This window comes from Atractosteus spatula, chromosome 23 (assembly GCF_055471065.1).
Source record: "Atractosteus spatula isolate fAtrSpa1 chromosome 23, fAtrSpa1.hap1, whole genome shotgun sequence".
Lineage (NCBI taxonomy): Eukaryota > Metazoa > Chordata > Actinopteri > Semionotiformes > Lepisosteidae > Atractosteus > Atractosteus spatula.
The window spans coordinates 16,765,787-16,781,349 of record NC_142728.1 but is presented as its reverse complement, the minus strand read 5'-3'; the positions used below and the strand labels follow the sequence as shown (position 1 = coordinate 16,781,349).

Genomic DNA, 15,563 nt, shown 5'->3' with positions numbered 1-15,563 from the left:
TGGATCAGGCACCTATCCGTCTCCACCCAGGGATTATCCCTAAAAACAGGCTCCAGGCGGAGCTGTCACAGGGAAATGCGCCTCCTTGCCATGAAACACTGCCCTGAACTCCAGAAGACGGCTAATATTCCAGGTAGCCAGGGCCTCGAGACCTTGTCTTGTAGCGACACTGGAGTCTAGGTATCATAAAAAAAGATGATGTGAAAATCGCTTGTAATAACACGATAATAACTGGTCTATGACACTTGTATCTGGGTGTTCCTAGGTAACTACCGTGTCGTTACAGGGGAAGCCCCTGTATGTGGGAGTCTGGCAGCGGTAGCTCTCACCTGCTCGTACTTCTCCAGCTCGGTGTGGTAGATCTGCCGGATCTGCGTGAGCTTGGCCCTGTAGTCGGAGTGCTCGATGGAGTTGTCGGCGGTGCCCCCCGAGGCGGCGGCCGCGGCGGCGGCGGCCGCGGACCCGCCCCCCTTCTCCGGCCCCGACACGCCCTCGGCCAGCAGCATGTTGTCCAGCCGCATCAGCTGGGGGTCTGGGGGGTCCTCCTCCTGGGCCCCTCGGATGCTGAGGCCTGCAAGGCAACCAGAAAGCGACGCAGGCGTGAGGGGAGGGAGGGGGTTTGGCAAATTAGGAACCAACCTCGCCAAACGTTTTCCTCCGTGTAAAGCCGCTTGGCGATTTCACAGTACTTCCCTGCTGCTCCCTTGACTCAGTAAACTCATCCCTGGCATGTCACCGGTACCACTTAGTGTTGTACTGTGCCATACCGTGGTAAGGATTTATAAGACAGCCAGGGCTGATGTTTCTGTTAAATACAGCAGCTTGGCATCAGCACTGTTGGATTATCCCGGACCTGTGATTTTGTGTTTGTTTCTCACAATGGCACCAAGCCAGTCTGGGTGAAATGACCAGAAGCTCGATAAAAATGCCCCCCCCCCCCCTTCAGGCACCTCTGAGCCACGCACCAGAGCACATGACCATAAAAGGATGCCTCACTGAAGAAGTGAAGTGCAGTATTCCAGGGACCAATTGATTCTGGGGGCGGCACTGTACGAGGTTTAGGAGAGCTCTGCACTTGCCTTTGGAGTGAAAGTATTCTACTCGCAACATGCTCATACACACCCATCCCAATTAACATCTCTGCATCGACTCGAAATCAGGCGTGCCCCCTCCGGTTAGACACGGCCCCCGCGGGCACAGAGCTGGCACCTTGCGTCTCGGCGCCGCGTTCCTGTCGCCAGCACGGAGCCTGTGTGTATTTACACAGTGCAGTGCACACCGTGTGTACACACACAGGCTTACATGACAGCAACATCTATAAGCTGCCAAATGTTCAGCTAAGATGTGGCATTTCTATTTTCTGAGAGGATGCTAACCAGAGAGAATATACAGTGCATTGTTTTTATTCTGCTCTGTGCCTCACAGCTCGGCGGTGAGATCGAGCTGAATTCCTCTCGTTCTGCCACGGCTGGGGGAGTTTATTTCTACCAGAAAAGTGGTTTTCATCCCGACCTCACCCGATCACAGAATATACCCGCCAGGTCACGTCTGGCCGCATTTCTGATCGCACGTATGCAACATGTTTCCCAATTAGGTCGCCCTGAATGATTTTGAAGACCGATCCTGGGAGAAAAATATTTATTTGCACTGCTTTTGTCAGCAGGTTATTACTACAAGCAGAGATATTTTCTCCGATCTGAGTACCTCCAGTGTGGGGTGACATTGAAGGCCCACAAGCTGTCAAACACCAGCATCTGCAGTCAAAATCCTACCATGTGCATTAATTCTCAGGGGCTGTACCATGCTAGAGATTCATGCAGAGGAAAACAAGGTATCCACATCGCAAAAAAGATCTTAATCAGTCGGTAATCACAACATCCAGTTCATTGTGCCAGTACCCCAGAAACAGACACTATTACATTGTTGAACATTGCCTCTGGCTCTGTTATCGGGCCCCGCATTTCTTTTTTTGCATATCTTTCAACAAACCCTAATTAGCCATCTTTCAAGGCACAGTGCACCTGCCCTGGCAGACAGTGCCAGAGAGCAACGTGCGCCGAGAACGGGCGCAGCGAGAGGCCAATAAATAAATTGCAGGTCAAAATTATTACAGAGCTCGTTTCCAAATAAGCTCACATTGTGCGGGACACAAAAGGGCCAGACGCGGAAAAGTACCCCGCGCCCACTCACACGCTCCGATTACAAGGGCTGTTTGAGCTCAATAATCCGAAGGCAATTCAGGGGATTTTCAACAGCTCATTAAGGTGTCATTAATATATGGTGAGCCCGTGAATTATAGATGAGGTTAGGAACCTGCACTGGCTCTATAGTGCAATAACCTACAACCAGAGAGGCCGTGCCAGGGCACTGACTATTGGACCTGCTGGACAGAGGGCGCCAGAGCCGAGCAGTGCCGCAGCTTCAGGTGTCGAGCAGAGTCGGCACCATTGGAATCACCTGGTCGGGCAGAGAAGCGCCTGAGGGGCCAGCACGTGCTGGGCTTTGAACATTTGTCTGCGAAAAACGACGCGCTCCTTTAAAGAACGGTTAGGGATATTAGCATGCGTACTGGCTGGTTGAAATCACACCGAACAACATGGCAGCATCAGCCCACGACACAACATGGCGAGCACTTGGGCCTCCTGTAAAAACGAGAATCGCCCGGTCACCCCGCGCACTCAAAATGCCAAAGAGAGAGAGGCGCAACTTCCACCTTCTCTGAGAATAAAAAGGTGGGAAGTGAAAAATCCCCATGTCCCAAGGCTATAAATACGTTAAAAGTATCTGAGCCCAGCCCGCCTCGGCTGGTCGGCCATCTTGGACGAAGGAGACGATAGCAGGAAGCCCTTTCGGTGGAAAACCAGCCGATACAGCGGCCGGGGAGGATGAATCGTCCAAATCGTCAACGAGAGAAGAGTGAGACGGTGATATAATTAAAATCTGAGAGCGGGCGCTAGCCCCTCTGCCTTTCCTCCTCCGGAGTTCTCCAGGTGGCTGGGCGGCCGTGCGCACGTTCCTCATGTCAGGTATATTAAATATAACACCCAGCCGCGCTGCACATGTCCGGGCCAGCCTGCTTGTCACTTTCTCTTGACTCGCTCTCTATTGAGGAAAAATGCAGCGGTGGGAATTTACAGAGCTTTTCAGTTAAATGGACATAAATCACGGGTTTCATTCAAACCAAATAATCACAGGCCATAAAGAGCTACTTGTCTCTTACCATATATTACAGAGAAGTTCCTGTGAGCAATAATGCAGCCATTCATGGCGAAGAAAAACAGAGCGAGACATTATCGAGTGACATGTAATCCTGTTAGGGAGCTGACGTGTGGAGTGGGGCTGACATTTTTATCATACATGTCCATTTCTATTTAGGAATCAGCGGAATAAAAATGATTACTCCGCCGCCCAAATCCCGGCTTCCTGAAAGAGCCCGCTGGGGTCTGTTTGTGCCAGAACATTAGTTAAGAGACATCCATAACTAACGGATTCGGGAGCGCTCCCCCGACCTGCAGCAACCTGAAGAGAATCCACAAGCAGCCTCGGCTCCTGCTGTTCCTCTGCCCTCAGAAGAAGCCGACTTCCTGCTGACGGAGGACTTGGGCCTTTAGAGGCAGGGGCTGGTTCTGCTGGGACCGCTGACCGTGTGGCCCTGCCTGAACAATCGAGGTTCATCTACCTTTTTCAATTAATAATAATAATAAAAAACTTTATTTTATTTAGTGCCTTTAAGGGTGGCTTCTCAAAGCGCTTTACAGAACAACAACAACGATAAAAAAAATACAATAAAAATGTCATCCCAGCCCTCATGTTCTGTTACTGCAAATTGCTTAATTGAATATAATAATTAATGAATTGTTTTTTACTAATTAAGGTTTGGTAGGTGTACAGAGACAGCAGACCATCATAAGTGCGAATGAAGGACTACTATCGGGCGTTTTTTTTAAAGGGAGTGCGAATATTACAAAGGGGCCTTGTGTTAAGACATAAATCCAGATCACTTGGCTGTGCTCCTAACTTTTTTCCAGACAAACAATGTTTCCCTTTGAGCCCCTTGCGTTTTGGAAATTTGATTTTTTTTCATTTTCTTGGGTTTCCCTGCCTGAGGTTTTCTTTTATGCATACCATACCTTCTTAGGTACATGAAAGAGAACAAGGAAAAGCCAGCGAATTGGCTATTTTGGTCACTTATAGGCCAGCGGAAATTTCAGTCACCGAAACGATACTGCAGTGCCAGACCAGGGTCGATTCTGTACCGCAGCTGGCATGAACTCCAGAACATGCAGAGACCCGTCAGCACATCTCCATCTCTTCCTTTACAGATTTCAGACTCCGAAAGAAAATGAAAAGGATTTTAAAAAAGACCGTACGCATCCGGTCAAATGGGGCGATTTGTAAATGTTCGAGACTTCAGTGACCTTGCACTAAAAGGCGCTTGCTAAAAATCCGTCAGGAAAGCAGCCTGGACAAGTCGGGCGATAACAAAACCCCATCGTGCGAAATCACACCACCTTCCTTTTGATGCAGTACTGTTGAAGGCAGCAGCGGCACCCCAGTCGTGCCCTGACAGAACAGCCCCAACAGTGCCGACGCTCTGTGCAGCCCTGTGATCCCCCCCCCCCACGCTTCCAGTTCAGTGGGATTAGTTGACCTTTACTCTGCAGCTTGTTCGCTCTCATCACTGGAGCGCAGCGAGGGAGCTGAGCCGCAGAGACCCCGCTGGGCTCGTGTGGTCCGAGACGCCGGCCTGTCCTGGAGGCAGGGGCGAAGAGGAGCTTATGCCGTCCTGCACTGTCAGGCACGGGGGAAAGAAAAGACAATCAAACCGCTTTTATTGCCCTGAGGCCTTGCACTCCATCGAAGACAAAAGCTTTGCAGCGCAGAAAGAACGTTCCTTATTTTTTTTTCCAGTTTGCATTGAAAGAGAATGGTAATCAACGTATGTATGTATCTTTTCATCAATAATTGCCAGAACGCGTGTTAACAGGGCAGACTCAGGTGTTAAGGACAAAATCAAGCGTGACAAATGGGCAAACCAGCTCGTGTTCTCAAATTCTGTTGTTTTTTTTAATACGAATATTGTGGAAAAAAATCAAGAATTTGATATCATTTTATAATCATTGAATGTATTCAGATTTACTTATCGTTTTGTCGCTGTTTTCCACATCCACCCCTCTCTTGCCTTTTGAGCTTTTACAACGTTACCTGATAGACTTCGCCCCCTTCCACGCATTTTCATCTCCGAGTGCAGATCTCAGTATCCAGAGGGAAATATCCACACACTCGGCACCTAATTGCATTGATCCACTGTGCCTCCAAACGCAAGCTAATCGAAACTGAATTCATCCCCATTCGTATATGCAAAGGTCATCTCTCTTAAACTGGGTGACGATCCCAGAATTACGATGCGCTGTCGCAGATACGAAAGCACAGGTGCGTTTTAAAAACGCAGGGACGGGGATTTTCAATCCTGCATAATACAACAGTTGGCGGAATCATGCATCATCCGATAGATATCAAGTGGAAAAGGCTGAATTAATATTCTCACCACAGGCTCCTTTCTCTGTAAGATACAGTATGTCTGCTTTCACATTGTTTTTCAAAAAGGTCCAGTGTCAGAGGACTAACATTTTGTAGGCACAAGAGATCACTGCATGAGCGCCTTTTGTTCTGCGAAACAAAACATAAAAATTCTCTTTCATTGATGTCCTTTAAGTCTTTTTTAAGCTTGGCCTACATCCACATGGCACCATGAAGCTGAGAAAGTGCCTCAAGGCTCATCCTAACATGTACAGTAATTAACACGCCATTAACACATTAATACACATTAGCTATTCCCAAAGTTAATGGCAGAATAATTACCATACCTGATACCGTGTCAGGATGAGCAGGAGGCTGCTTAAAAAAAATAGTGCAACAAATAAACTCTTAAGCTCTAGGCCAAGAATGACATTTTGGCAGAGTGCTGCTTCCGGGTGAAACAGCAGGAGATCTATATTGCGTGAATGAGATCTACCCATCTAGCAAAAAAAGCTCCGAGTTATGGGAAATACCTGTCTTTGCATGTATTCACACAAGCTGGACTGAGTTTGCCTTAAGTTCAGCACTTAAGATCATTAAAACTTGGCGGGTTTGTCAATAAGCTTGTGGACTGCAGCTCTTTGGTTCGGGACGCGTTTGATAGCGTATCTTGTAGACATGTCCACCTTGAACGCTGAGCGAAAACTCAGGGACCAGCCACAAGCATGTGGGTGAGCCCGAGGTCTCTGCAGGATGGGTGCCCCGAACCTCAGCGGTCAGGAGGAGGCTCTCACAGGGGACTCCACCGCCTGGCTTCAGGTAATGGGACACAGGCTCCCTGCTGGCACCCCGAGACCCAGTAGCAAGTACTAGGTGCTCGACATTGAAAGGCACTGGCCTGCAGGAGCGCGACAGGGATTGTCCCGGGTTCAAGGCTCCAGTTTCAGGGGCGCACCGGGCTTGGTTGGTGGGAACATTACGGCGGACCACCTGGCCGAGGCCCAGAGGAATGTGGGGCGACAACCCAACCTGCTTGGCTGGCAGGGCTGCAGGGGTCCACAGAGGCCCAGCCAGGGGCACTGAACGGCTCCGTTCTGCTGGCATACACAGTTTGGAGCAGAAGTGGGCCAAGTGGCGTCAGGTGGGACTGTGCTGGCGGTGGTCCCGCAGGGGCTGGAAACTATACTTTTCAGAACTCTGCTCTATGAACTTCCTCTCCCTCTCCTCTCTATTAAACGCATATTTCAAATGAGCTCCTGACCGTGGATTTGGAACGTTAACAGGGATTATGAAGACGTTTTCGAATCACAAAATTAAAGAGAGTAGGGCCGGTACTATTTACAGTTTTCTGTAGAAGTACTTCAGGAAGCAAGTTGGCCACATCCATGCGAGACGTGTCAGTTGCAGTGAACTCCTGAGTTAATTAGCCTGGTCAGCAATGAAGCCATCCTCCAGCACAGACTCAGAAGGCTCTGTTACATTTGCTTCGTCAGAGCTTGCCCATGAAAAAGGAGCTGGGAGCCGAGAGAGACACGTTCTGGGGATGAGGGCTCTGTCAGATCAGGTAGCCTCTCTGCAATACTGATTCACTCTGAGTCCTGGCACGCAGAGGGCCTGACAAGCAATGCGCGTGTGTGTGGGGAAACACACTTGCAGGGATAAGATAACCGAAACAAACATCTTGTAGACATTTCGCCAAGCGCACCAAAATTAATCACTGCCCTGTTAGAAGCCTGACGCTTCTGGAAAGTGACACGCGAAGTGACAGTCCGGAGGGGGGCCTGAGGAGCGCCCGGTAAACAAGGGCCGCTGTGGCCGAGACGCCCCGAGAGCCCCATGTCCAAGCAGGGGGCCAGGCGGCAGAGATGACCACTACTGGGGACAGGCTTGACCGGGAAGACCTAATGAGCTCAGCTGCCTGACCTCTGTGGGCACTGGCTGCGATCTGCACAGGCATTCTTGTCTAGCTTCCGCGCGTTAGTTTTTCAATATCCCACTCATTTACAAAGCATGGTCTCCTTTCTCAACCTGCAGAGTATTCTCAGGCCAGTACTGTACCAGGCGTTCCCTGTGCCGTCCCCCTCTGCCCTTTGCCTTGCTCCTGCCAAGACCTCACCTCGTTCCAGCCCACTTTCCTTGGATCCCAGCCACAGTAAGCGTTTAATAGGGCACTTTGCACAGATCTCCAGGGTGAGGTGATAAGAAACTGATAACCGAACAACACCTTTAAGTCATAAATCCCTGGCGTTTGAAAAAGTATCTTGCACATCATTTTCTAATGTTAGGGCTGCCACTCTTCGTTGGAGTCCTGGGGGGGGCTCATCGCCAACGCTCTCCCATGGTTCACCTCTGCCCGGGCTGTTGGTTCCCTCCAGCTCTGCCAGGCTTCACCACAGGGTGGGCTTCTTACAAGGATGCCCGCTCTCTCTCTGCCAAGACTGCTGCCCACAGTATCCCACCCCTGCCACGGGCCCAGCGTCAGAGGAGAGCTTCCGGAAAAAATAAATTATGCATCGACATATATACCGCGATTCCGTTTTTAAAACCCTCCACTTTTCACACGGTTTCCAATTAATCAGAACAGTTGCACCTTATCATTCCCCCACCCTGCCAGGGCAAATCTTCAAACGAGCCCTTATAAATCATCCGGCAGCGCTTCCGAAGAAGACAGGCCACAGCGCAGGAGGCAGCCCTTCAAGTAACATTCACAGGAGCATTTCAATAATATCGGCCCTACATTTTTATAACTGCGGAGCTGTCAAAGGAGCAGCTGCTCAAGCAGAACCTTTTTCCTTTCGCCCTGGATGCACTTTTGTTTTTTTTAAACAGGTGACATCTGACTGCTCTGAGACGATGGCCTAATTGTATTCGGGTTTATTTATTTGATCTTATTTTTCTCCAGCTTTATTAGGCAGCAGACTCTCTGTTGACGGCAAAGGTGCTGTGATTTTCTATTCAGACCCCAGGCAAATAATGCAAATGCAGCACAGAAAACCACTCATGAAATACCCACAGGCTACTAATCTCTCCTACACTCGTCCCCGGACTTTTCAGAGCACCCTAATTAGACGGCAGAGATTGCAGAAAACCAGGTCAGGCAGCCTAGCAGGTCTTGTACAAATGTACATTCATGCAGACATTTAGCCGCAGAAATCTGCAAACTGCAGCCTCCTGGAAGCATCTGTGAGTGTTGGGCACAGTCCTGCCCCAATCCCGAGGACCCAGCTAGCCCTGCAGAGCCCCTCTCGTCGTGAGGGGCTGCCGAGTATTGCGAGTTTGCGTGTCTACGAGCTGTAGAGTAACACAGCAAACCGGGGTTCGGTGCCGGATGAATTACTCCTGGCAGCGGCATGCCCACTAGAGAGATGACAGTCCATCATTTCGATGTTGTTTCGGTGTGCCCACAGACTCGGCGGTGCAGCCCAGAGGGGCTGGAGATGAGAAGCCCCCTACTGCGGTGTGTTCCGCAAGTCACAATTCGACAATCCGCTCTCACATGGATTAACATGGCCTGGGGTTCTGGAACGAACAGAGAAGACACAGATTGCACTCCCGACCACAACAAAAGGATCCACCATCGACCCTGAACGGGACTCTGAAAGATTTATACAATATGTGGGTTTCCCCTGCTTAGAGGAAGGCGCGACGCGTATCGGGTCGAAAGTGGGTGTTTCCTGTGCGGTCCAGCTCGGCGCAGCGATGCGCCGGTGGGTCTTGGGCCTGTCTCGGGCCTGTCTCGGGCCTGTCTCGGGCACAGACGGGGGGCGCTGCCAGCGAAATCACAGCGGCGGTGGCGACAGCGAGTGACCGAAGCAGGGCAGGGGAGAGCCGGGGCCAGAGAGCCCACTCTCTGCACTGGCAGCCTGTTTTCCCCCGGACAGCTTTTAAATCTAGAGCGGATACCGTTAACAGGTCCCGGGTGCGTGAGGTTTCAATCCTGAAACTCTCCGGTCGTCACGCGACGGGCGGCGTGCGGCACTCAGGCCGCCGGAGGAGGGCGGGAACACGCTGCACGTCTGCGCTGTAATCGGAGTGCGCTCGGCCATCAGGGGCTGAGCCCGGATGTGCGCCATGCTGGTGTTCTTCACAGTCCCTTCCTTCATGATTCGCAGACTCCCAGACAGAGAGCCACAGGCAAACACAGAGCAGGAGCCAGGATATCAGTGGAACTGCTCCGGTTTAACGAACCCAAGAGGGGAAGGAGTTAATTCCGTAATTACTGTAATTAACAGTTGCCAATTTAATTGGAATGGAGCACATTAACATGGGTAACATTTGCCAGCGAACGCAGTATGAACCTTTACTGCAGAGGTTTCGTTCACACACATCTAATGGAGCCCTTCCCCACTCCACTCTGTTGTCAAAATGCTGACACAACAGCGGTGGGTTCAGACAGAGGGACCTGTCAGCAATCAGACAGAGACCGGCTAATTAGGTGCCAGGTTAATGAGAGCACAGGCGCTTGACAGCGTTTTGTTACTGTATCTGAACAATTAATGATCACTTAAACATTGCACAGAACTTTTTTTTTTCTTCTTCGGGTTTCAACGCACACTTCGCCACACACACAAGCCAGCCCTTCTCTGTGATCATTTCAGAACGGATTAACATTCCTTTTAAGAGAACACCCCTCACCGGGCTTATTTTTTTTGTGTTGGCCAAGACATGAAACGGGATGTCTTGCATTTCACAAAGGTCTACCTTCACAGTTGCTTGGGAGTCTTAATGCATCATGCAGAAAGAATCTGTGTTGTTTGCTGAAAATACGAATTCCTTATAATCCCTGACCCACATAAGACCTAATAAAATGTTGCGGTTATATGTTATGGCTTAAGACAACACACCAAGAAAGACTAAATCATCCAGTTGAAAGGCAGTCCATAATCCCCCACACCCATTTTTTTCCTTTCAGGGTAACAGACACTTATGTCTTAAGTGTTCATTCAATGCACAGTATCATCTTTCTGAATGCGTTAGTGAAATTCCATACTGCTAACAAAAGCATGGTCTTTTGAAATTTCACGGGACTAAAACTAGAGTTCTGTGCAAGAAAGGAGGAAAGACTGAGAGCTTTCATTTCACTCCAGAAGCACAGCTCTCCAATTTTAAAGGCTACTGCTCTTCCATTATATTTACAATCCACTTATTGTACCTGTGACAGGACTTGTATTGTGCAAATCATCAGCTGTTTTTCCATTCTGTTTAGATCTTTTCCTAGTTTGTTCTTTACTTACTGTGCAGTATGTGAAGACCCAGTGATATGAATCAAAATCTTAATCAAGAAAAATCAAGGAACATAATAATGATTCAGGATTAAAAGAAATAAATGTATTGGTATTTAAAACAAGAGTCCCACACCTGAGTGACACACAGCAGCCCCAGTGCATTACAGCAATTACATTCCTGTTGAATTAAGGGGGGCTTAGAGACCAGACCGAATAGGACCAGTGGGACATTCACCCAGGACACTGGTATAACATTCCAGGAAACGTCAGAAATTTCATGAAAAATGCACAAATAGGTAGATTGCACAAATAAGTTAACATTTTTTCAGATGAGATTAATTTTTACTGCTCTGTGCCAATTTCAGAATCTTAACCAAGGATTTCACCTGCTTTTTATTATCAGTATCATGAGCTACAGTCTACCATACGCAGTGCTTAGTTGCGACAACAGAAAGCTGTTCGTGCCTCCCTAAATTATACGTGGTTTTTTTTGCTTTTCTGCCGAGAACAAGAGGTCAGTGCAGTAAATATCACACTGCCCAAAAACACTGCCAGTCCTGCAGAACCTCCCTAAGAAAACCTGAGAAAACAGAAATAAAGTGAGAGGGGAAGATCAGCAGGGATCTCCACCTACAGTACTTCAAGAGCATGAAGAGACCAAATAACTTTTAACAGCCAGGGCACAGATTAAAACAGAGTGATGATGAAATCATTATTTCAATAATGCAATAACATCCCCCCTTGCTTTTCAACCCTTTTAAATAAAAGCAGGACTGCAGAGACCCCCTGGGAATCTGGAGCCTGCCAGCAGCACAGTGAAAGGAACCCAGAGATGTGGTGTTTCTCTCTCAACAGCTCCAGGGTTCAGATGACGAGCAAAACTGGCATTTTGTAAATTAAAAAATAAAATCCTTCAGCAAATATTGGGATGGGAATTTAAAACGATATTTAATTTAATGAGAAACCGCTTAAATGCAGGCAGGCTTTGTCATTTCCGATTCAGGCACACAGTACATTTTAACACATAAGTTCTGCAGATTTGACTGAAGTCCGCTAAGAGAGATCCCCCCCCAGAAACTGCAGTGAAATTCAAGGCTCTTAATGTGAACAGGAACTGGTACACGGAGCAAGTACAAGCCACAAAAGATCTTTCTCGGCCCTGCGTTTGCAAGGGTGAAAATAGAAAGCACTTCACACAAAAGCATCAAGATGTGGGAGAGAAGGAGGGGGTGGGGGGGGGCTTTGAATTTGCTGCGCAGCAAATCTCCATTTGTAAGGATGGGTTCATAAGCAAAATGAGCGTGCGGCCCAGGTCCAGTCCTTGCAGATCTGTTGGCCTGGACAGGGAGAGCAGGGAGCCTGCGTGCTGCACACAGGGCTGCAGGAGCCCATTGTCTGAAGTGCTCCAGCATAAAGCACCATGTTCAGAGCTAGTAAAACAAGTCAATAAATACGCCTGCGAAGCCCAAGCTGTCTCGTACACTTTCCTCAATGAAAACAGAGGTGAGCTGCTTATTTTCTGCTGCACACTATAAGATGACAGCGGCATTATGACTGCTCATACATTCTGACTATCATTTGCCACAAGCTATATCTGTCAGCGTTAAATAAGCCTGCATTATAAATGTAAACAAAACTCCCACATCTCCAGAAAGAGCCGTCCAGCTCTGCGCCTGCTGATCGACTCTCTATTCTCCTGCGGGAGAGACGGCGGCTTCCCTCGCCCCTGGACGAGAGGAGAAGGTTCGCCCTTCCTGTTTGCGGTTTAAATGGGAAGGTGATGACACTGTCGCATCTAAATGGAAACGCCATTAAGCGGGCAAACAGTGCGCTGGAAAAAAAAATCTGTTCTCTGATTACAGGTCTCTCTCCGGGGTCAAGGCAAGTGGAGACGCTAACGAGTATTTTCTTTTCAAGAACTGACGCACCAGAAGAGCAAATATTTTAGCAACTGCTGCCTCTTTTATCTCGTCTCCTGCTCCGTATTGTTTGCAGTCACAGATGTAGGCAGATCTTGAAGCAGTTCTTAATAATGCCTATTAAAATCACCAGGAGGAACCGATTGACTTTGCAGGATGCGCCATAACCTATCTGTATATGGAATCTTAAATGGGCACTTTCCACATCAAAATCTTTTACTATCCCTTAAGCACCGAGATCCTTGTCTTTTAATCACAGTGTAAGGCCATTTTTAAGGGACAAATATATGCCTACCCTGCTCATTTTTGGGTACCACACTGCATTATGCATTAGATTTTCACTTTTATCCTCCACACACAAACACGTGTGTATATACAGAGAGATAAATGTACACACAGACGCTGGTATACGTATGTCACAGAAGAAAGGGTTTGGGGAGAGGTGACTGATGTTCTTTTCACTGGCGGTGCTACTGTGTCTGGGCCATGTCACTTACAAAGCCTACACGGGCTTGGTAACTGATGTCAAGCACCAAAAACAAAATGAAATGTTTAAAACATGTGTCCGCTTTAGACTCACAAAGCGGATATATGGTACTTTAAAACACAGGCCTGCAAAATGCCAGCACAGCACAGACTGTGGTGTTGCAGAGTGCAGGACTGGGCTAGGCTCTGTATTTATGAATTGCTTACCAGTGAGCTCCCATTACAGGAGGCTGTTTACAGGCAGTGTATTAAAAGGCAGACTTGGACAAAATGGATAAGCCAAGCACTTTCAAATCTATACCCCTGTGGATCTGACCAATTAGCAGCTTGCTTACAGCAAACACATTTCAGAAAGGAAAGCAAGAACGTCAAAAGCCCTGCACCCATCCAGTTTTATATGCAGTGTGGCCAATTCCTGGCTTTAAATTAACTGGGATTGTCGATTCTCTTCTTCTCATTCTTGGAGTTACACAAACGCTTCATTTCCATTGCTCCTAAAACGCTCTGCTAAATGTAGATCATTGGAAATGAATCACATCTGTTCTGATCGCGATCCTTCTGTTTGTTCAATGGGTGACAAGAGCCTATTGATTGGATTGCTCTGGGATCCCCCCCTCCAACATCAATAGCAATCCGTGTGCCTCTGCATTGACACAGCCCCTAAAGAGCACCGACCGCACACCACTTCTCAAGCGAAATTTGGGTAACTCGGCTTGAAACGTCAGATTGAATTCTCCTCTGCACAGGGGAGAAGGACCAGCCTCGTCGCGGACCAGATGCACAGACACGCTGGAGACACCCACACGTTAAAGACAGCTTTCGGGGGGAAAAAAACAAGCCTCTCTGCTCCTCCTGGGGCTCCTGCAGACTGCGGTGTTAAATGGCCAAGAGGGACTCTTGTAACCTTGGAGTCTGATTCAAAGGTAGAGGCTGCCTGTGGCTACGGGGGCAACACACTCTGCTACTACAGAGCCCAGAGCCAACACTTGCTTGTGGGCTTTTCTGCTGAGCTCCTGAGCACCCCTGGGGGCAGCAAAGGGCGAAACGTTTGAAGCTAAAGCTGCTTTAGGGATTTCAGTCTTAACACCACCTCTTACTGGAGCCCTTCGCTCTCTGATATTATTACAAGGCCTGACTGTGTGCTGACTGCAGAGGCTAATTTCACCCTGCAGGATTGCACACACCTGAAGACTTGACAGCTGAGACACGGTGTCTTTTCTTTCTACTTTTCACTGTGGAATTACCCTTTACTCTTCTTATCTTTATAATTATCATTATTTGACATTATTTATATTAACGTCTAACTACCCAATGGGCTATATAGGCCTAATAGCCTCTCTTTTATGACCTCTCCTATGTTCTCATGTGATTGTCTAACCTAGGACCTCCCTATACTGGTGATTGTGACCCTAATAGAACTAAGAATGTGATTGATCAAGGTATTTTTAATAGTCTTGTGCTCCTACAAAGTTGCTGTTTTCAAGTTACCTGCAAATATTTCTAAAATAGTAAGATTTTAGACCTGAAATATCAAGATTGCAGACCTGGAAATCGAGGCACTGCTCTGCTCTGCTCTGGGATGCCTTTGCCCAACCCCTTCACTGCGTTAGTGTCACTGCTGATGTCTGCAGGAGCAGTGCAGTTTCTGAAACCAGCTCTGCATGTGTCAAAAAACTGACGTTTGCCTGTGTTTTGGGTTTTCATTCCTGCGATTGCGGGATGAGGTCTTTTTGAAGTGTTAACGAGCTGTTGATGGGGCTGTAGCCTGAGGGCACGACCTCAAGAGACTCATGCTGAGTTTCTGGTTCAGCCCCGAAAGCTCTATGAAGGAGGAAGGATCAGACCCGTCGCTGATTTCAGACACTGTCCGTGTTCATTCCTTCAGACAAGGAGGCTGCAAGGGGCTGTGCCAGATGCAAATGCATGAATTCCAGCTGAGCTCATCCCAAAGTTTATGACATTAAAACATAAGAAAAGTTACAAAGGAGAGGAAGTCATTCAGCCCTTCTGGCCTGTTTGGTAGTTAGAAGTTAATTGATCCCAGGATCTCATCCAGCTGCTTCTTGTAAGAAGCCAGGGTATCGGCTCCAACCACATGCCCGAGTAGCTTGTTCTACACCCCCACAGCCCTCTGGGTAAAGAAGTGCCTCCCGTTCTTTGTTGCAAATGCAAGACCATGGACAGTAGTCTGGTTAGATCCCGAGGAGTGTGGTAGGGAGATGAATACAGTGTTTGACGTGACTCGCCCATCCGAGAGAAACAGCCACCCAGGAATGAGCTAGGGAGCTGCTGCAAGGGTGAAGATGGGATGAGAGACTGGTATATGAAGGCGAGCGAAAGTGAGCAGAATTATAATCTAACCTTCCTCCCTAACGTCTGGTGCTGGGCACGCCACACCCCCGGCCACGCTGCC

The 15,563-nt window shown here is 48.4% G+C and overlaps 1 protein-coding gene across 4 annotated transcripts in view; it reads right to left on the bottom strand.

The window, feature by feature from the left end:
* Nucleotides 1–15,563, bottom strand: part of pbx3b (pre-B-cell leukemia homeobox 3b) — a 92,319-nt gene that overhangs the window by 22,815 nt on the left and 53,941 nt on the right. For all 4 annotated transcript variants that reach the window (XM_088940369.1, XM_088940368.1, XM_088940370.1 and 1 more), the window contains exon 3: nt 330–571. In XM_088940369.1, coding sequence (XP_088796495.1) covers nt 330–571 — 242 coding nt within the window. The remainder of the gene's footprint in view (nt 1–329; nt 572–15,563) is intronic.